The sequence below is a fragment of the Mercenaria mercenaria genome, chromosome 11 (genome assembly GCF_021730395.1).
Source record: "Mercenaria mercenaria strain notata chromosome 11, MADL_Memer_1, whole genome shotgun sequence".
In the NCBI taxonomy this organism is placed as follows: Eukaryota; Metazoa; Mollusca; class Bivalvia; order Venerida; family Veneridae; genus Mercenaria; species Mercenaria mercenaria.
Genome location: NC_069371.1, coordinates 20,484,409 through 20,508,115, shown reverse-complemented (window position 1 = coordinate 20,508,115; position 23,707 = coordinate 20,484,409). Strand labels below are relative to the sequence as shown.

Genomic DNA, 23,707 nt, shown 5'->3' with positions numbered 1-23,707 from the left:
TGCTGCACAAACCTGTATACTCTTGCTTGCTCAATCTGAAATCTGTATACTCTGCTACAAATCTGACTACTTCCTGTATACTCTGCTGCAAAATCTGTATACTCTGCTGCACAATCTGTATACTCTGCTGCACAAATCTGTATACTCTGCTGCACAAATCTGTATACTCTGCTGCACAAACCTGTATACTCTGCTGCACAAATCTGTATACTCTGCTGCACAAATCTGTATACTCTGCTGCACAAATCTGTATATACTCTGCTGCACAAATCTGTATACTCTGCTGCACAAATCTGTATACTCTGCTGCACAAATCTGTATACTCTGCTGCACAAATCTGTATACTCTGCTGCACAAATCTGTATACTCTGCTGCACAAATCTGTATACTCTGCTGCACAAATCTGTATACTCTGCTGCACAGATATCTGTATAATACTCTGATGCTGCACAATCTGTATACTCTGCTGCACAAATCTGAACTGCACACATTAACTGTATACTACATCTGATACTGCACACATGTATACTCTTGACAAATCTGATGCTGCCACATCTGTATACTCTGCTGATACTTACATCTGTATACTCTGCTGTATGTAACTGTATACTTACATCTGAATGTTGCACACGTCTGTATACTCTGCTGCATAAATCTGACAGCTGCACACATCTTTATACTCTGCTGTATACTTACATCAGGATGCTGCACACATCTACTTATTCTGCTGCACAAATCTGAATGCTGTACACCTGACTGCTGCACAAATCTGAATGCTGTACACCTGACTGCTACACAAATCTGAATGCTGTACACCTGACTGCTGCACAAATCTGAATGTTGTACACATATATATACTCTGCTGCACACATCTGAATGCTGCATATATATACATACAGTGCTCTCCACATATGTATATACAAAATGTATGTTTACTCTGCTATGGGCATAGGTATATTCTGCTGCACATATCTGTATTCTCTGCTATGCACATCTTTATACTCTGCTGCAAACATATATATACCCTACATCTGTATACTCTTCAGTGCACATCTGTTTATGCTGCTATGGATAACTGTATTCTCTGCTGCACAAATATTTATACCCTGCTATGGACATCTTTATACCCTGCAGCACACATTGGTATACTCTGTTTCAAACATGTGTATACCCTGCTGTAAACATTGGTATACTCTAGTTTGGTCAACTGTATAATTTGCTGCACGTAACTGTATGCTCTACAGCACACATCTATTTACTCTGCTGCACACATCTATATACTCTGTTGCACACATCTGTATACTCTGCTGCACACATCTATATACTCTGCTGCACATAACTGTATGCTCTACAACACACATCTGTTTACTCAGTTACACACATCTGTATACTCTGCTGCACATAACTGTTTACTCTTCAGCATACATATGTATATCCTGCTGCATACATCTGTATGCTCTACAGCACACATCTGTATACACGTTTGCACACATTAGTATGCTCTTCAACACACATCTCTATACTCTGCTGCATACATCTGAATTCTCTGCTATGGACATCTGCATACCCTGCTGCACGATTTTGTATACTCTGCTGCTCACATCTGTGTACACTGCTGCATATATCTGTGCAGCAGAGTATACAGATTTGTGTAGCAGAATATACAGATATGTACAGCAGAATATACAGATGTGTGCCGCAGAGTATACAGATTTGTGCCGCAGACTATACAGATGTGTGTACAGATTTGTGTTGCAGATTTTACACATTTGTGCAGCAGAGTATACAGATTTGTGCAGCAGAGTATACCGATTTGTGCCACACCATTGTGCAGCAGAGTATACAGATTGTAAATATGCTTTCTTTGTCTAAGATAGTATGAAACAAATAACATTGGATAAGACATTTATGTGAAAATCCCGTCTAATACATTTTAATTGATCATGCCCCCGTCTCTTAATACAAGACAGTCCCTAGGCCGGGTGCTGTTCCTGGCCCCCCCACCCCCATACACAACCTGGACCACAAGAACAAGTATCGGACAAAAAATATGACGAGACTGATAAAAAGCCATGTTTTCATCCTAAATGAATCCAAAATGAAAAAAAAAATGTGGTGAAATTATAAGCCCCGACTCCTTCAAATGATATACGTTTTACTGTAGATTGTGTATAACATTTGAAAGGGGGCAGTCATATTTCACTTCATATTTTTCATTTTGGACTCATTAGGATAAAACAGCGTTTTTTATCAGTCTGGTCATGTTCGTGCCTGTGGTTTTTTAGCTCACCTGTCACATAGTGACAAGGTGAGCTTTTGTGATCACCCTTCGTCCATCGTCAGTCCGTCCGTGTGTCTCGTGCGTCCGTCCATCCGTCAACAATTTCTTGTCTGCACGATAGTGGTTTCATTTATGATTTTATTTAACCAAACTTGCACACAACTTGTATCACCATAAGATCTCGGTTCCTTTCTTGAACTGGCCCGATCCCATTATAGGGTCCAGAGTTATGGCCCCTGAAAGGGCCAAAATTAGCTATTATGACCTTGTCTGCACAATAGCAGCTTCATTTATGATTTTATTTTAACCAAACTTGCACAAAACTTGTATCACCATAACATCTTGTTTCCTTTCTTGAACTGGCCGGATTCCTTTATGGGTTCCAGAGTTATGGCCCCTGAAAGGGCCAGAATTAGCTATTTTGACTTTGTCTGCACAATAGCAGCTTCATTTATGATTTGAATTTAATCAAACTTGCACAAAATTTGTGTCACCATAAGATCTGAGTTCCTTTCTTGAACCGGCCAGATCCCATAATGGATTCCAGAGTTATGGCCCCTGAAAGGGCCAAAATTAGCTATTTTGACTTTGTCTGCACAATAGCAGCTTCATTTATGATTTGATTTTAACCAAACTTGCACAAAACTTGTATCACCACAAGATCTTAGTTCCTTTCTTGAACTGGCCAGATTCCATCATGGGTTCCAGAGTTATAGCCCCTTAAAGGTCAAAAATTGGCTATTTTGGCTTTTGCAGCCATATAGAGACTTCATTTATGGTTTTATTTGATATAAACTTCCAAAATTTCTCCAACAACAATAAATCTTGGATTCCATGACAAATCAGATCCATTCGTAGGTTCCAGAGTTATTTTATATCTGATTACCTCCCCTGATTGTAATCAAAATGGATTTATATCAGTAAGTACTTACAGGACTTATTTGAAATTTCATTATTGTCATTAGTTGGACTGAGCCAATCAGGGTAGATAACTATGGACTGATTTTATGTCAAATTACCTCCCTTTATTTCAAATTAAAATGGGTATATCTCCGTAACTAATGAAGATACTGATCTGAAATTTCATTTATGTCAACAGATTTATTTGGCAGATCCTTCTTTTGTTCACTTACAATATTTTTTTTTTAATTACTTCCCTTTTACGTTACTATAAATAGTTTATTTTTAGTAACTTTTTTATTATTGGCCATAGGGAAAAACCAAGACCACTTTTCTGTGGTACAACATGGATGGTACCTCCAATTTTTAGGTGTATTTTGACATATCTGTACCTTGCAAGAGTTTTTTTTTTCTTTTTGGTTAAATTTCTTCCATTTGTTGTTCCTGTCCTTTGGATTTAGATATTTTTTTCCGAGGACCTTCTTGTCCTCAAGTGCAATGATAACAGGTGAGCGATATAGGGCCATCATGGCCCTCTTGTCTAGTATTAAAATAGACCGAAGAGTGGTTTAAATAAGTCGAGATATATTTCCGAAATCTAGCTAAAATCAGGTAGTAGAAGGTTTTAGCCAGTTTTCGTGCGTACCATCTACAATGCCAGTAAGCAGGGATGAGACGGGGAAAAAATACATCTGACCAATTATCCGCAGTTACGCAGATTTATATTATCCGTTTTATAAACAATGTTATTATCGCTATGGCAACAGGGCGCTAATATCAATAACCACGATTTTTCAATGACTGAACTGAACGAAAATTGTTTATATTTTATCTACACAGTAATAAATACAACATATAAAAAATAAATATATTTTGATAATATTTATTCTATTGTAATTTTGCTCATTAATGCAAATAAAATATAAAAGTGTTTGTAAACATCTCAGTTTTATGAAATTTAAATTTCGTTTGTATAAAATTCTTAATGTAAGAAGTTGCTAGTTAATTTTCTGATCAGATAAACATAACAATGCCTGCTAAAACTAAAAAGACTTTTGGAACGAAAAGACGAGAAATGGCTCATAAAGCAGATACATTGTGCAGGCATAAAAGCTGTCATTGTAAGTAGTATTCATTTTCTCTTTAGAATAACAAGGTTTTTACAAACTAATTAGTAAGCAAGGTGCCCGAGGTTGAAAGCTTTCGGATAGTTAAATGTTTGGACAGATTGCTTAAGAATGGGTTCATATTAAATCTACATAGATATACTGATTTTGATAGGATTTATGATATTTTTTGCCAAAAGGTAATTATTATCAGATTTTCTCACTTAATCTTAGACAAGCTTACTTTTGCTTAGTGGCTGCTTTTTATTTTCTGACATTTGCAGCCACCGCAGTTTGATTGTCACAATATAAAACAAACTGTATGTGTCGGATTAGTTCAAATAACTAAATCTGTACACAGGAGTCTGTACTGTAAGTCAACATGATATATTTTCTGATAATATATATATATATATGATAGTCATACTCATATGAGCTTAATATATTGTACTTGATTGCTATCTTGCCGATCTTAATTTAATTAAAGTTTTAAAAAAATCTCATCTAATGATATATGTACTATATATATATATGTTATATCCTGTGTGTACGAATTACCCAAGTCCTATATTCATTTGAATCTGTTCGTAACAAAATCATTGTACATACTGGCTAGCATCCTACAACTGCATGGACACTTTTGTAATGATATTTCACGAAATAGATATATTTAATGGTTGAAATTTCATGTGAACAAAGATATAGGTTCTCCTCCCAACTAAAGAGCTAATTTGTTTACTTCTAAAATTAGGTCAAGTACTTTTTCGAGGCCCAAACGAAGGGCCACCAAATCACGTTTTAAGGTCTAGCAGTACCATGTTTCCGGACCATATGGGTGTAGTGAGTTGTCACTGTTGATTTTCAATTTACGTTCAATATTGAATTAAACTTTATTTTCAACCAAGGGAAAGTAGCTAGTCGTACAGTGTCTGAGTCATAGAATTGTATGAATTACCTTGCTTGAATTGATAATATTGATCGTATCTCTCCCGACTGAATCTTTTAAAATTTCACATTTCGAAGTGGATATTTTGATATGAAAATGTGTTTTAGGGTGTATTAAAATCACACACTAAATTATTCAAAGCTGTATTTTCCCGGTTTAAGTGTTTACTAAACATCTCGTCTGCTTACCTCAGATTTGCATGGGGCCTTTAGATTTAATGGCGGGACCTCACGGAAATACTGCGCATCACCCCACTTCCGACGACCCCCGACATGTAAACATGCTTTGTGAGTGCAGAGGAAATGAAATGTAGCATATTTATTGTAAAATTCTTAAATTTAACTGTTGTAACTTCTCTGTTTTGTTGAAAATCCAGCATCCAATTGATCATAAACAGATTCATCAGCAAGTTTAAAGACCAAAATAAAGCATTTATTGAACTGTTCGGTTTGGTGGTCGTCCGGATTTGGTGGTCACTACCCAGTAAGGATAAATTTGACTCTGTTTGATTTGTTTATATCTTAGCTATAGCCTTTTGCCTAATAATCCATCAAAACACTACTTTTGTGTTACAAAGAATGGGGCTGGGGAACAATAAACATTTTGAAAAATGAAAACATCTCTGTTTTACATTGTATCTATTCAAATATGAAACAGATGTGGCAGAAATAAGCAACTAAATTTAAAATTTAATAGTAGAGAAAAATTGCAGGGATTAACATGTATGACAAGGCGCTTCAAAAAGCTAATTCTTTGATTTTTTGGAACAGGTTAATATTAAAAGAAAGATGTTCCAGTTTGTTAAAAAAGTTTCTCTAAAAAACATGGTATGTTAAGCATAATTAATGAAAGAAAAATTTTAAAGCACTTTTTAGTTTAAATGCCGAAACATGGCAATTGTGGAAACATGTTTTTCATCACATGATAACAAAATATAGCTGAGCAAATGTATTCAGTTTTGAATGAATCAAATTGAATTGCTGTTCTTCAATTGTTCTATTTTAATCAATTAAAAATGTTGTATCTTTCAGTTACTAAACAGGAGATTGAGAGACTGCTTCAGTTATTTAAAGAGTTTACAAAGGCACAGACTATAGAAGTAAAGAGGGGTAAAGGTGGTCTTGACAGGAATAGATTTAGAGATATACTTCACCAACACTTTGAGATGACAGATGATGTTTTAATGGATAAAGGTTAGCATGGTAAAGTCAGTCACCACTGTAACATAAAATCAGAAATTTTGTTGAGTCTTGTACCATATTCTTAAAAGAGAGTGTCTGGCAACCAGAAACATAGCCTGTGTTTTTGCAATTTGATATCCTACGTCCTAGCTTGTCCTCTTAAGATTTTCTTTTACATCCAGTTATCAATTTGTTTATAAGTTTGGTAGCTTTAAACTACATCCATATCACTGCAGCTTTAAGATCCAATTACATTGTATCTCTATCACACTGCAGCTTTAAGATCTTAATACCTCCAGGTAAATGCAGCTTTAAGATCCAATTATCTCTATCACACTGCAGCTTTAAGATCTTAATACCTCCAGGTCAATGCAGCTTTAAGATCATAATCTCTACATGTTAGTGCAACTTCAGGGTAATAATATCTTCATATTACCACAGCTTGAAGAAATTATCATCTCCATGTCAGTACAGTTTTGAGATCCCAGTATCTCCATGTCAGCGCAGCTTTAAGATCCCAGTATCTCTATGTCAGTACAGCTTGAAGATCCCAATATGTCAGTGCAGCTTTACAATTCCAATATCTCCATGTCAGTGCAGCTTGAATATCCCAGTATCTCCATGTCAGTGCAGCTGAGAGATCACAATATCTCCATGTCAGTGCATCTTAAGATCCAAATATCTCCATGTCAGTGCAGTTTTAAGATCCCAATATCTCCATGTCAGTGTAGTTGAGAGATTCCAATATCTGCATGTCATTGCAGCTTTAAGATCCTAATATCTCCATGTCAGTGCAGCTTTAAGATCCAAATATCTCCATGTCAGTGCAGCTTTAAGATCGTAGAATCACCATGTCAGTGCAGTTTTAAGATCATGTTATCTCCATGTCAATGCAGCTTTAAGATCCTAATTTCGCCATGTCAGTGCAGATTTAGGATCTTAATATCTCTATGTCAGTGCAGTTTTAAGATCCACATATCTTCATGTCAGTGCAGCTTTAAGATCCTGGAATCACTATGTCAGTGCGGTTTTAAGATCGTGTTCTCTCCATATCAGTGCAGCTTTAAGATCCTAGTATCTCAAAGTCAGTGCAGCTTTAAGATCCCAGTATCTCCATGTCAGTGCAGCTTTAAGATCCCAGTATCTCCATGTCAGCACAGCTTTAAGATCCCAATATCTTCATGTCAGTGCAGCTTTAAGATCCCAATATCGCCATATCAGTGCAGCTTTAAGATACCAATGTCGCCATGTCAATGCATCCTTAAGATCCCAATATCTCCATGTCCGTGCATCCTTAACATCTCAATATCTTCATATCAGTGCAGCTTTAAGATCCAAATACATGTATCTCCATGTCAGTGCAGTTTTAAGATCCAAATATCTCCATGTCAGTGCAGCTGAGAGATCACAACATCTCCATATCAGTGCAGCTGTAAGGTCCCAATATATCTATATCAGTGCAGCTTTACGATCGCGATATCTCCATATCAGTGCAGCTTTAAGATCCAAATACATGTATCTTCATGTCAGTGCAGCTAAAGATCCCAATATCTCAATATCAGTGCAGCTTTAAGATCCCAGTATCTCCATATCAGTGCAGCTTAAGATCCCAGTATCTCCATATCGGTGCAGCTTTAAGATCCCAGTACCTCCATATCAGTGCAGCTTTAAGATCCAGATACATGTACATGTATCTCCGTGTCAGTGCAGCTTAAGATCCCAATATCACTATATCAGTGCAGCTTTAATATCTCAGTATCTCCATATCAGTGCAGCTATAAGATCCCAATATCTCTATATCAGTGCAGCTTTAAGATCCCAGTATTTCAGTGCCAGTGCATTTTCAAGATACCAGTACTAAATTATCTCCATATCATAGCCACCTTATTTGCAGCTTTAATACCTCCATGCCAGTGCGCATTTTTAACCATGACATTGCAGCTTTAAAGTACTGATGTCTCCATGTCAGCTGTTATGTAATATAATAGGCCTTTAATTGAACTTTTAATTAGCTTTACCTAGTGCAGGAGTTTACAGTGATGATTTATTCTTTCCCAGAAAAGAAAATGATATTATGTAAGGTCACAAATATTTCAATTGATGATTGTATATTAGGTACATTTTCATGATCAAGGATGGTTTGAGTATTATTATTACTTTGACTCACATATAAGATTTTTGTATTTGCTTGCAAAGTCAGTACATGTATTAAAACAAATGGTTACTTTCAGTATTCCGAGCATTTGATTCTGACAATGATGGTTATATAAGTGATGAAGAATGGGTGATAGGAATGGCAATATTCTTGAAGGGAACTATTGAAGAGCAGTCAAGATGTAAGTTATGGTAGGCTGGTAAAATGTATACCTTAAAGTAAAACTGATATAATCTACTGTTTTGAAAAGTATCTGCGAGATATTGTTGTCACATGATTGTCTGTGTTGGCATTCTTTACAATTTTTGTTTAGGTCTGTTTTTTATTTTTTTGAAAACTGTAAGAGCTATAGCTTGGAAACATTGCATGTAACTGATATTTGGGAAAATTTGTTGTATAGGAACATTAGGCAAATATGTTATCCAAGAACAATTTAAATAACTCAGACTTGCATTTTGAACAGACTTCTTAAGAATAGCATTTCTTGGTGAAAGTTTTTGTTTAGGTCCAGTTTTTTTAATACTGTAGCATTGAAACTGTTAAAATTTGTTTATTGTGTTCAGGTTGAGTAGTAAGTATAGGTGAATAGTCTTGCATCTGTTGTCTCCTCTGAAACTATAGGTCATAGTCACACTAATCTACAGGTCAGAGTTACACTAAACTGCAGGTCATAGTCACACTAATCTACAGGTCAGAGTTACACTAATCTACAGGTCAGAGTTACACTAAATACAGGTCAGAGTTACACTAAACTACAGGTCAGAGCTTCAGTAGCTTAGTGGAAGAGCATCCGCTTCGAGTGTGGGAGGTCATGTAGAGATAGGTTCTAAAATTTTCAATGATAATATTACATTAAATAAAGTCTAGAAAATAATTTCCAAGTCCTTGAAATAACTAAAAATGATTTCACAAATGTGGAGTTTATGATAGTTTTGTTAATATCAATAACAGAAGTTTTAATTTTTAATTTAAAGTTGTGATCCACAAAGAATGACAACTCTTGCCTTAAGCTAGTACTTATAAGTTGAGATCTATAAGTTTACTTCCCTTGCAATTACACAATTGAGTGGAAAATGAAAACTGTTTTCTACACAATATCTTACATTTTTGCACAAAAAAATCATTAAGGATTTATTCATTTGTGTTTGATTTACCCCTCAAGACATGGTTCCTATGATTCTGTCAACTTACATATGGTAAAAAATTAACTTTTAACAAGCCAATAATAAAACGAAGTACCAGTAGGTAAATATTACAGCAGATAATACAGTTTTGCTTGTATCAAAATGTCACAATAGATCTACTTTTTGTAATACAGAACACCTGGTAGGATTAGCAAAGGTGCAATTATATTGATCTCTATTTCCTATGCCTAGGTCATGGGTTCGATCCCCAGCCGCGTCATACAAAAGACGTAAAAAATGGTACTAGTAGCTTTCTCGCTTGGTGCTCAGCATTAAGAGGGTAGTGCTAGGACTGGTCAACCCGATGACAGTATAATGTGACTGGGTGGGGTATCATGTCACGTGTCTACAGCGTGATATTCCAGTGAGGCAGCACTATAAAGTTGGGCATTGTCTCACTGCTACAAGTACTGACACCATCGTTTATATGACTGAAAAATTGTTGAAAAAGACGTTAAACCCAAACACACACACACACACACTCAGGTCAGAGTTACACTAAACTGCAGGTCAGAGTTACACTAAACTACAGGTCAGAGTTACACTAATTACAGGTCAGAGTTACACTAAATACAGGTCAGAGTTGCACTAAACTACAGGTCAGAGCGTCGGTAGCCTAGTGGAAGAGCATTCGCTTAGAGTGCGGGAGGTCATGGGTTCGATCACCGGCCGTGTCATACAAAAGATGTAAAAAATGGTACTAGTAGCTTTCTCACTTGGCGCTCAGCATTAAGAGGGTAGTGCTAGGACTGGTCAGCCCGGTGTCAGTATAATGTGACTGGGTGGGGTATTATGTCACGTGTCTACAGCGTGATATTCCAGTGAGGCAGCACTATAAAGTTGGGCATTGTCTCACTGCTACAAGTACTGACACCGTCGTTTTTATGACTGAAAAATTGTTGAAAAAGACGTTAACCCCGAACACACACACACACTCAGGTCAGAGTTACACTAAACTACAAGTCAGAGTTACACTAAACTACAGGTCAGAGTTACACTAATTACAGGTCAGAGTTACACTAAAATACAGGTCAGAGTTGCACTAGGCTACAGGTTGGAGTTACACTAAACTACAGGTCAGAGTTGCATTAAACTACAGGTCAGAGTTACACTTAACTACAGGTCAGAGTTATACTAAACTACAGGTCAGAGTTACACTTAACTTTGTTAACAGCAGCCTGGCATAGTTCTGTGTCAAATTTAAATTATAAGGCACATTTGAGGAAATGTTTAAATAGTTTTTCATTGATCACTTGATAGAACTTCATCAGACTTGGTCTGTATAGTGTCATTGTAAGGTTATTATATGGTCCTTCAAATAGGGGCACTTGGCCTAATTTCTGGGCCACTAGGGCTAGAAATAGAAATACCTTTAAATGTCTTTTCCCCGTGGACCCCATTCTGAATCTTCATTAAACTTAGCCTGTAACATCCTTGTAAAGTCCCCTCTCAAATTTGTTCAAATTATGGCACTTGACCTGTTTTATGATTATTTTAGGTTGTAATTGGTACCATTCATGATTCAGTGTGTATTACAGATATTGAATGGTCAGATAAGTGATCTTTGACCACTGTGGCCCTCTTGTTTCCATTTCAGTCATTTAAAACAAGCTCACAGAAAAAGCTTTGTGAGTTTAACCAGAAAATTATATTCTATTTGTCTGAGTTCTGATGATTTAAAACTACAGTACAACTTCCATTCATAGACAACTGTTAATAGACCACCTAAGAGAAGTGCAAAAAATGGCGTCTCATCACAAACAGGCTCTTAATGCAACATTTTTTTTTTCCTAAATGTCACAGAAAGAAACTGTGTCAGAATAATTTGTATGTTTGATATATTGATAATGTAACACATAAGCACAGATAGTGCTTGACTCCCTTTTCATACTATCATTGCTATAACAGGGCCCTCTCTACATTTTGGGGGATTGGGGCCGGGGCCGTTGGAGGGGGAATTTCGCGTCGTTTTCAAGGGAGGGGGAATTTATTCTGGAGATATGACATCTGATCATAACCCCTTAAATTAAGGTCATTTGAGTATTACAGATATCAAACTAATGTGAATGTATCTGAAGTATTGTACAGAACATAATCTGTTGAAAACAGGCAACTTTTATTTTCTTTTATTAAATCAGTTATGTGACATCCAATCGAGGTTCACATGTCGTCATTATCGGTAGCAGTAGCAGTATCCACAGACATTGTCTCAGCAGCAGCCAGAGCAGGGCTTCCCTTCATCGTATCTACCTGATTGTGCATGTCTGGCCCTGATGAAACAGCGGTGTCTATGACAGTAGTTTTTTTTTGAGAGCATGCTGCTTAAAAAGCAAATCTATTTTTGCGCATTTCGCCCCTGTTGCATCCGTGACCTTTTTACGGTATGATGTACATTATGCGACATTTTTTTTCAAAGGGAAGTAACTTTGCATACACGCATCCAGGGAACTGAAAAACGCACGTATTATACGGATCAGTAAAACCAGGGGTTCCACTAGACCTGAAAACCCAAGAGTCCCGGGACCCTTGGGTCCAAATTTTGAAGGGTCCTTTAAACGCTTTATCAATCAATGTTAACACTTCATTGATTCTCATTACCTATGTTCACTCGCCGTGACGTAACTTGCTGATAAAGAAAAATCGGCGTGGCATGTCCACAGGATAAAGGGCGGGAATTTAGCAGAAAATCAAAGGCAGGAGGGCATGACCGCGAGTGTTTATTTTGAATACACGTGTTTATCGTGGACATAGTTTTACTGTAGGAAATGACTGATAAAAGGAAGGATTATCAAAGGAAAATGTCTCCGGGTCCCGAGTGACGCACAGGCAATTATCATGCCGGGTCCTTTGAGCGTCTTTTGAAAATCTCTCGGACCCGGGTTCCCGGGTCAAATGGAACCCCTGAGTAAAACTTTATCAGGCCCATTAAGTTACGAGACGCTCCTAAGACTATCGGGTATCGATTTTTTTCTTGATTTTTTTTTTTCTTTCGAGGGGGAATTTTTCTACACTTGGGGGGAAAAAAACATTCTATTTCGAGGGGGGAACGGGGCCGAATTTCGGCCCCAAAAATCGGCAAACAAGGGCCCTGTATAATTATTGTTGAATTGCTGTTAATAATTTGGGTCATTTGTGGCTAATTTGGGTTCATTATGTTGATAGCTAGATCCCAGCATCACACATTGAGTAAATTCACATCGGGGCTCTACAGAAGGGTAGGCTGTTGTGTAAATGATACTTACTCCAACCAGTAAAGTAACTGACCAATCAAAAATTGGGCCCTGGAAATATGTAAAACTTTCTTTTCCCTGCACATTGAGTGCTGTGATAAAAAGCAATTAAGGTACCATATATGCAGTAAACCCTACCTTGCCGTGGAGTTTGCAGAGTTCATGCAGCTCTTCAACAGGGAAGGTACGATTGATGTACTAACTTATACCGTTCAAGTTGGTATAGAGTCGGTCTCTACTCTAACCTAGAGCTTCTATGTGAACTTACCCATTATAATATGTCATATACATTAGTTAAAGGGAACCAGATATTTGTTAGAGCAAGTACTCGTTGTAAAACCCAATGTATAAATTTGGACCAATCAGAACACGTTCTATAAATAGCACCAATCAAAGCTCATGTCTGCTAAGGTATAAATAGATAGATGGATGACTGAGAGGATCTGAATTCGGTATCCAGTCTTTGAAGAAGACACATCGAGGATTCAACTAATAATTTATCCCAGTACCTTGATAAGGAGGTTATTGCAACTACCCTGTCAGGGCGGATAAATTATTAAAAAGAAGATGTTTGAAGTTCTTAGACTAAAGAAGAGTTGCAGAATTTCAAAGAGGTTTTGAGCTATAGGGCCAGCATATAGGAGTTTTATCTTAATGTTAGTAATGAATGCTATATACGATAGCAAATATAGGCTGAGCATCGGAAAGCTGAGACAGAGACCTAGAGTTTGGTAATCTACAAAGATAGTAGAAGAGTTCCAGCTAATAGACGTTTCAGCATTATTGGCGAAGTACAGCCAAGGCATTGTGGATATACCTATATGGTAGTTGAATGCTACATGTGATAGCATATTGGCACTGAGCATCCAGGAGTCAGTGCAATCATATAGAGTTTAACTTCAATTAAGAGGACAGAGGACGAGTTTCTATGCGATGGGACTCGTATGTTGTTGATTCAAAGATATTGTCTGACGGGAACTTCAACAAAAAGCCCAGTCAAGTATAGAGTCTCCAGCCTATAGGAGTTTGAGCTAATTATTGTTAATTGAAGATTGTTAGTTTGAAACATTTAGTGATTAGTCTGATCCCTGAAATTATCTAGCTCATAACTGAAATAATTTAAGAATCATTGGTACACGAATCATTTAGGCAAAGAAGCCAGAGGAAAATTTTATATACAAGATATTTGGTCTCACCAACTAGACATTTTAACAAAGGACATTCTGCATCATTTTTCAGCTTAAAGTCTAAGACATAGTCACCTTAGCGATTGGACCCATTTCATTGTTCAAGATACTAAAGGTGTAGGCACTTCCCTGGGTCATATAATTCGTATCCTGACAAACTGAAAATCTGAAAGTGGTCTGTTAATAAATGTGGCTGTTGTAGAAAGGTTTTTGCTCTGCAGAGGTTAACTGTCTATATTTGTAGAGAGGTGGTTTAGTCCAATGTTTTACTTTAAATTTCCAGTTTGTTTTGGAGTATATTCAACGCGGGGCGAAGATGGATATATTTCAAGAGAAGAAATGTACCTACTGCTGAAAAACTGTCTTGTCCAGGTTTGTATGCATCACTTTATACCTTCTGAAATGATTTTTTTTTTTAAACATGGCATTGCTATAAATGGACTCCTAAGATATTACATGTATGCTAGCTATTTTTGATAAATGTTGCGCAATTGACTATGAAAAGTACTATTGCAATATTAATACTGTTGCCTGTTTTGATTGCAGTACTTATAATGGACACTAACTTTTTAGGTGTTCCATCAATTTTGTTTGAAGTATTTAGCCTGATTTTATTCTTTAAGGTTGTTCAGTATGTTTGAAATAAATATTGTTCTAAAATTTTAAAATTTTATGTAAACATGCCTTTTCAAAGCATCTTTATATCTTCTGAAAAGACAGAGTCATGCTCTTGATTGTTTGGTGGATTGGAAAATATTGTTCCCGGTCATTATTTTTACAGAAAAAGTTTCATCTAGATTAACATACTTTCTGACATAAGGGGAAATAAAATGTATAAGCCCATATGCATGTGCTTCACTTTCTACAGTGCATACATATACCGGTATTAACTTTTCTCCAGGTCTAAAAAAACCAAACTTGGTCTGTATCATCCTTGTATTGTCTTCTCTCAAGTTTGTTCAGTAACTTTTCCCCATAAACCACTAAGTAGATCTTAACCAGTTGGTCAGTAGAACATCTTCTCAGCAACTACTTAACAGGTCTTCACCAAATTTGGTCTAAAGCATCCTTGCATGAACCTCTCAAATTGATTCAAATGATACATGGATCTTTACCAGATTTGGTTTGTATTATCCTTGTATGGACCTTGCTCAGGTTTGTTCAGATATGGGAAACTACTGTATATATTGTTACATTATATAGCATCAGTAGGGGAAAATATTGCATATTTTACTATGCCCTGTCTGGAAGAAGTGGGGGTATATTGCTTTGCACCTGTTGGCGGTGTCAGCTGGTTGCATTATTGCGCATATGAAGCAGATGACCCGTATTGTTTTTTTGGTCAGTAGGTCAAAAGTCAAGGTCACAGGGCCATAACCTTGAAAACAGTTTCCACCCAATAACTTAAGAACCACTTGACCCAGCACTTTTAAACTGAAAAGCATAATTTTGGTTATGAAGTAGTCACAGGTCAAGGTCATTTCTGCTCAATTTTTTGAGAACTCTTTGACCCAGTATCTCAAACTTGATAGCATGATTGGGTTTATGAAGTTGTTGACTCCTGATGTTTTGTGGTTAGTAGGTCAATGGTCAAGGTCATTGTGATCACGGGACTGAAAATGTGACAACCGGGGACAGTATTTTACAAACAGTTCTTGGCATATTATATAGTGCTAAATTGGTATGTGATGGAACATAAGTATTTAGCCAGGTTTTTGCATGTTGCAGCACCACCAAGAAGAAGATGCTGAAGAAATGCAGAAGGATTTGGTAGAACTGGCAATAAAGAAAATTGTGAGTTGGATTGAAATATTTACATTATGTTTTGTGTTATACAGGAATTCAAAAACTAAACCAAGGATACCTTCAAAGAAAGTTTTATTTTTTCACATTTAACCTTAAGACTGCTGGCGGCAAGTGATTTTGCCTTTGCTGTGCAGGCTGATCAGGGTCTGCACTGTTCGCCTTTTAGTCAGTAAATTTCCAGTGAACACCCCTTCGAATAATAAGTGATACTGCCAAAATTGAATGATGGACCAGTCCATTTAAGAAATATAGTATGGTTAAGGTTAATTCAAGTTACAGAAACAGCTGGTCACTAAGCAAAATAAAAGAAACTGTATAGCACACCACTGTCCAATCTAGTCTTGTTTCTCCTTCAGTTTTCTATATAGATCTACTTTGTCACATACAGTATGACAGACTGATGTATCTGGATCTTATACCATAATGCATCTAGAGATCATATACCATAATGCACCTAGAGATCATATACCATAATGCACCTAGACATCATACTAGAGAAGCAGCCTCATGTATGACTTGGATAACTTTAAACAGTTAAAGTCAACCAGAACATATAAAACTTGTTTTAATAGTTGTTTAATGGTATAAAGTACAAAAAAGAAGAAAGTAATTTTCCACAAAGTGAAGGAAGTGAAGATTGATGATTTTGTAGTATGTCTATGAAATGAAAACCTGTTAGATATTTTTTTCATGGTAATTAACGTTAATGACTGTTGGAATGTATCCAAAGAGGTTAGCATGTCACATGATACCATATTTTATTTTCCTTCACACTGTCCTATCAGTGACCCATCATTTTATCCTTACGGCTGTGTGTACTGTTAGGCTTTGTTAGGTGTAGTTTAGCAACACCTATTTTTACATTATGATATACCTGTGATCTACCAGAATAATTTTTTTTGGTGATTTTAGTTGAGGTGGGAGAGTTGGGGAAGGGTGGATAATTAGAGATTAAATAGATTACCAGCCATTGTGCATATCAGTTATGGTACTGAAAACATACATAAAACAATTATACAATCATGCGCACTCATAGTCATATTCACTTCCACCAGTATTTAATTTCACAGAGCATGACTTAAACAAACTGTGAATAAGCACATATTTGAAAAATATCAAAAAGAGAAGTTTTGATTTTGCAGCCCTGTACAGTAAAAGATTTGTTTTTAATGAATTATTTTGAAATAAATTTTATTTTAGTGTGGTATATACATGTACGCTATAATATATTTCTAGGATTTTGATCATGATGGTAAAGTTTCTGTAGAAGATTATATGAACTCTGTAAAACAGGAAACGTTACTTATCGAGGCATTGGGACCATGTTTACCCACACCTAAGGTTAGTCTGTTTTTCTAAAATATTTCATTTTATTTTAGTGCTACTTACATTTATGTAATTAAAACATTGTGTAGATTATCAAATGAAAGAATGGAATGTTAAAAAACAAGTGTTGTTTATTATATAATTAGAGTATATATACATTCAATTAGATTGTATGTAGAAAGAAGGGATGCAGAAATCTTTCATGTGAGGAAGCTATCAAGCTGATTTGCAGGAGGACGGTGGTTCCACCATAACCTGAAATAATGTTAGATGGAACACCTAGGATATTTCTCGGGTTAGAAATGCACCAAATCACAAGAACTGAGTGTTTACAAGACTGAAATTTGATTAAATTATGTTTTCAGGTCGTATTTCATGTTTATAGACATTTAAACAATCACACCAAAGGGTTTAGATTCGAGCTATGACAAAGTTAATGAGGCAAAGATGAAGTTATGTAGATTAACACTTGGTTATGTAAGCTAAGTCAAAGTTATGTAGATTAAGACATGGTTATGGAGGCTAGGACATTGTTATCAAAGCCAAGACAAGGTTATGTAGGCAGATACATGGTTATAAAAGCCAAGGCAAGGTTATGTAGGCAGATACATGGTTATCAAAGCCAAGACAAGGTTATGTAGGCAGATACATGGGTATCAAAGCCAAGGCAAGGTTATGTAGGCAGATACATGGTTATAAAAGCCAAGGCAAGGTTATGTAGGCAGATACATGGTTATAAAAGCCAAGGCAAGGTTATGTAGGCAGATACATGGTTATAAAAGCCAAGGCAAGGTTATGTAGGCAGATACATGGTTATCAAAGCCAAGGCAAGGTTATGTAGGCAGATACATGGTTATCAAACCAAGGGAAGGTTATGTAGGCAGATACATGCTTATAATAGCCAAGACAAGGTTATGTAGGCACATACATGGTTATCAAAGCCAAGGAAAGGTTATGTAAGCAGATACATGGTTATAAAAGCCAAGACAAGGTTATGTAGGCAGATACATGGTTATCAAAGCCAAGGCAAGGTTATGTAGGCAGATACATGGTTATCAAAGACAAGACAAGGTTATGTTGGCAGTTAAGGTTATGTAGGCAGATACATGGTTATCAAAGCCAAGGCAAGGTTATGTAGGCAGATACATGGTTATCCAAGCCAAGGCAAGGTTATGTAGGCAGATACATGGTTATCGAAGCCAAGGCAAGGTTATGTAGGCAGATACATGGTTATCGAAGACAAGGCAAGGTTATGTAGGCAGATATGTGGTTATCAAAGTCAAGACAAGGTTATGTAGGCAGATACCTGGTTATCAAAGCCAAGGCAAGGTTATGTAGGCAGATACGTGGTTATCAAAGCCAAGACAAGGTTATGTAGGCAGATACGTGGTTATCAAAGCCAAGACAAGGTTATGTAGGCAGATACATGGTTATCAAAGCCAAGGCAAGGTTATGTAGGCAGATACATGGTTATCAAAGCCAAGACAAGGTTATGTAGGCAGATACATGGTTATCAAAGCCAAGACAAGGTTATGTAGGCAGATACACGGTTATCAAAGCCAAGGCAAGGTTATGTAGGCAGATACACAGTTATCAAAGCCAAGGCAAGGTTATGTAGGCAGATACACGGTTATCGAAGCCAAGGCAAGGTTATGTTGGCAGATACACGGTTATCGAAGCCAAGACAAGAAAAGGTTATGTAGGCAGATACATGGTTATCAAGGCCAAGGCAAGGTTATGTTGGCAGTTACGTGATTGTCAAAGCAAAGACAAGGTTATGTTGGCAGTTATGTGATTGTCAAAGCCAAGACAAGGTTATGTAGGCAGGTACAAGGTTATCAAAGCCAAGACAAGGCTATGTAGGCAGATACATGGTTATCAAAGGCAAGACAAGGTTATGTAGGCAGATACACGGTTATCGAAGCCAAGACAAGGTTATGTAGGCAGATACATGGTTATCAAGGCCAAGGCAAGGTTATGTAGGCAGATACATGGTTATCAAGGCCAAGACAAGGTTATGTAGGCAGATACATGGTTATCAAGGCCAAGACAAGGTTATGTAGGCAGATACATGGTTATCGAAGACAAGACAAGGTTATGTAGGCAGATACATGGTTATCAAGGCCAAGACAAGGTTATGTAGGCAGATACATTGTTATCAAAGCCAAGGCAAGGTTATGTAGGCAGATACACGGTTATCGAAGCCAAGACAAGGTTATGTAGGCAGATACGTGGTTATCAAGGCCAAGACAAGGTTATGTAGGCAGATACATGGTTATCGAAGACAAGACAAGGTTATGTAGGCAGATTCATGGTTATCAAAGCCAAGACAAGGTTATGTTGGCAGATACATGGTTATCAAGACCAAGACAAGGTTATGTAGGCAGATACATGGTTATCGAAGACAAGACAAGGTTATTTAGGCAGATTCATGGTTATCAAAGCCAAGACAAGGTTATGTTGGCAGTTACGTGATTGTCAAAGCCAAGACAAGGTTATGTAGGCAGGTACATGGTTATAAAAGCCAAGACAAGGTTATTTAAGCAGATACATGGTTATCAAAGCCAAGACAAGGTTATGTAGGCAGATACATGGTTATCGAAGACAAGACAAGGTTATGTAGGCAGATACATGGTTATCAAAGCCAAGACAAGGTTATGTAGGCAGGTACATGGTTATAAAAGCCAAGACAAGGTTATTTAGGCAGATACATGGTTATCAAAGCCAAGACAAGGTTATGTAGGCAGATACATGGTTATCAAAGCCAAGACAAGGTTATGTAGGCAGATACATGGTTATCAAAGCCAAGACAAGGTTATGTAGGCAGATACACGGTTATTAAAGCCAAGACAAGGTTGGAAAAAAGAATACCTGTATCTTCTAATGTAATACCACTAGGGATTTTTCACTGGAAGTCAAGATCAGTTTATTTTTAGCTCACCTGTCAAGAAGTGACAAGGTGAGCTATTGTGACTGCTTGATGTCCGTCGTGCGTAGTCCGTCGTGACTCAACAGTTTGTAAAAAAATCTTCTTCTTGAAAACCACTGGGCAGAATTTCACCAAACTTTACAGGAATGATCCTTGGGTGGCCTCCTTTCAAAATTGTTCAAAGAATTGAATTCCATGCCGAACTCTGGTTGCCATGGCAACCGAAAGGAAAAAATTTAAAAATCTTCTTCTCAAAAACCAGAAGCCCTAGAGCTTAGATATTTGGTGTGAAGCATTGCCTAGTGGACCTCTACCAAATTTATTCAAATCATGACCCAGGGGTCAAAATTGACCCCGCCCCAGGGGTCACTTGATTTTACATAGGAAAATCTTAAAAAATCTTCTCCTCAAAAACCAGAAGACCTAGAGCTTAGATATAGTGAAGCATTGCCTAGTGGACCTCTACCAAATTCGTTTAAATCATGACCCCAGGGTCAAAATTGACCACGCCCCAGGGGTCACTTGATTTTACATAGGAAAATCTTCAAAATTTTTCTAAAAATAAACCAGAAGGCCTAGAGTTTAGATATTTCACATGTAGCATTGCCTAGTGGACATCTACAAAATGTGTTCAAATCATGACCCCCGGGTTCAAAATTGACCCCACCCCAAGGGTCACTTGATTTTACCTAGGAAAATCTTAAAAAATCTTCTTCTCAAAAACAAGAAACCCTAGAGCTTAGATACTTGACATATAGCATTGCCTAATGGACATCTACTAAAGTTATTCAAATCATGACCCCGGGGTCAAAATTGACCCCGCCCCAGGGGTCATTTGATTTTACATAGGAAAATCTTCAAAAATTTTCTTAAAATAAGCCAGAAAGCCTAGAGCTTAGATATTTCACGTGTAGCATTGCCTAGTGGACCTCTACAACATTTGTTCAAATCATGACTCCCGGGGTCAAAATTGACCCCTCCCCAGGGGTCACTTAATTTTACATAGGAAAATGTTCAAAAATTTTCTAAAAATAAACCAGAAGGCCTAGAGCTTAGATATTTGACATGTAGCATTGCCTAGTAGACCTCTACAAAATTTGTTCAAATCATGACCCCCGGGTTCAAAATTGACCCCGCCCCAGGGGTCGCTTGATTTTACATAGGAAAATCTTCAAAAAATTTCTAAAAATAAACCAGAAAGCCTAGAGCTTAGATATTTGACATGTAGCATTGCCTAGTAGACTTCTACAAAATTTATTCAAATCATTACCCCGGGATAAAATTGACCCCGCCCCATGGGGTTACTTGATTGTAGATAGAAAAATCTTCAAAATTTTCTCAAAATAAACCAGAAGGCCTAGATCTAAGACATTTGACATGTAGCATTACCTGGTGGACCTCTACAAAATTTGTTCAAATCTTGTTAAAATGTATATGCCTATGTGCTCTATGTCAAAACTTGATCATATCATTTTGAGCAATGGTACTCAGGTGAGCGATACAGGGCCATCATGGCCCTCTTGTTGCTTTTAAGGCTGTGCATGTTTGATATAGGATGCAAGACAATAGCGTTATTATAATAGTAGCTCGATCTGGGATGTTGTATTGGCTCGAGTGGATTTTGCCAGATCTGGTTTCACAAGATCCACAAGCGCCGAGTGTGATCTGACCTTGCAAAATCCCCGAGAACTGAATACAAAATCCCAGATCTAGCTTCTGTTCTAATGACTCTATTAAGTGTGTGTGTGTGTGTGTGTGTGTGTTGGGGTTTAACTTCTTTTTCAACAATTCTTCCGTCATATAAACGACGTTGTCAATTTATTATATACCTCCACCTTTTTGTTTGGTGTTTTGTTATTGAACGGAATCTTCAATGTTTATCGATGTTAAAATGGAACTTAGTGAAGTTTTTATGTGCGCTATTTATAGAACTGTGTCAGGTCATGCATATTAATGAAAGTAGTCCGGTAACATACAATACAAAAGGTACAATATGGACATTTTTTCTGCCTGTTCGTTTTTACTTGGGAACTACAAGCTGAGTTTTTACAGAATTTATAAAGGTATATAATAAATGGATGTATAAACATTCAAAAGAAAGAAGTCATTATGCTGCAATATCTTTTGAATAAACATTGTGTTTTTCAGTGCAAGGACACATTTCTGGAACTTGTAGCAGACGACAAAAAGAAACATTGTTTCTAGACATGACCAAAAAGCTCCTGTCATACAGTCTATAAAGGAAACCACATCGTCATCATAGTCATCATCAACAAAATTCTGGGGATAAGTTTTAAATGTTGAAGAAAATTGACATTTTTAAAATAAAGATTTTGCAGTTGTTGGAGTGTGTGTTACACTGTATTCAGATGTTTGATGAACATTCTGTGTTTCTTTTTTTTTTCTGTGAAAAAGATGATTATTAGTCTCCTACTGGTGGGACACAAGGAGAACTATAGGAATGCCCTCTGTCTGTCCATCTTTCCATCTGCCAATCTGGATTCTGCAGTTACTCTGAGTATTCAAGCTAGGTTCATAAAACTTGGTTTGTGAATAGAGGGCAATATGTAGATTATGCATGTACATTACTTTAATATGGTTGTGAGTCAAGGCCACTATGGAAGGTCAAGTAAAAATTGTTTTCGCTCCAAAACTTTTACATAATTGATGGATTTTCTTAGTGCAACACACAAATGTTCCCCATGATGAGACAATGTGTCAACACATGATCTGTGCTTGTCGGTTAAAGGTAAAGGCCACTGTTTAAGGCCAAGTGAAATTTGTTTCCACTCCATAACTTTTATATGCATTGAAGGATTTTCTTACCACTATAAACAAATGTTCCTCTTGACCAGACAATATGTCACATACATGACCCATCCTTGATGATCGGTCGGAGGTCAAGGTTACTATTGAAAGTGAAGTAAAAATAGTTTTTGTTTCTTAGCTTCACACAAGTTGTCCACCAGTAGGGGACTTCTGTATTGCCACTGCAATACTTGGTAACTTGTTTTTTTCTATTAGATGGAAAAAAACATGTATTAAACACATGTTACAGCAATGACTTTTGATGAAAATGACATCTGTTAATATTCTGATACACAAATGGCCTTTATTGAATATATTAAGGTGGCATACAGTACATTATGTAATTTTATTTGCTAAAATCTTCAAAGGTTTTGTATCTTTTTAGCTCATCTGATTTTTTGAAAAAAAATGATGAGTTATTGTCATCCTTGAGCGGTTGTCGCGTCGGTCGCGTCTGCGTCGGCGTTGCTGGTTAAGTTTTATGTTTAGGTCAGCTTTTCTCCTAAACTATCAAAGCTATTGCTTTGAAACTTGGAATACTTGTTCACCATCATAAGCTGACCCTGTATAGCAAGAAACATAACTCCATCTTGCTTTTTGCAAGATTTATGGCCCCTTTTGTACTTAGAAAATATCAGATTTCTTGGTTAAGTTTTATGTTTAGGTCA

At 36.9% G+C, this 23,707-nt stretch overlaps 1 protein-coding gene across 1 annotated transcript; it reads left to right on the top strand.

Moving 5' to 3' along the window:
* The first annotated feature begins 4,149 nt into the window (after positions 1-4,149).
* On the top strand, positions 4,150-23,460 carry LOC123531803 (calaxin-like). The gene is made up of 7 exons (XM_045313059.2): positions 4,150-4,302; positions 6,265-6,426; positions 8,646-8,750; positions 14,454-14,542; positions 15,899-15,964; positions 17,213-17,317; positions 22,380-23,460. The coding sequence occupies exons 1-7, from the start codon at positions 4,212-4,214 to the stop codon at positions 22,434-22,436; spliced, it is 675 nt and encodes a 224-aa protein (XP_045168994.1). The 5' UTR covers positions 4,150-4,211; the 3' UTR covers positions 22,437-23,460.
* Positions 23,461-23,707: the final 247 nt, after the last annotated feature.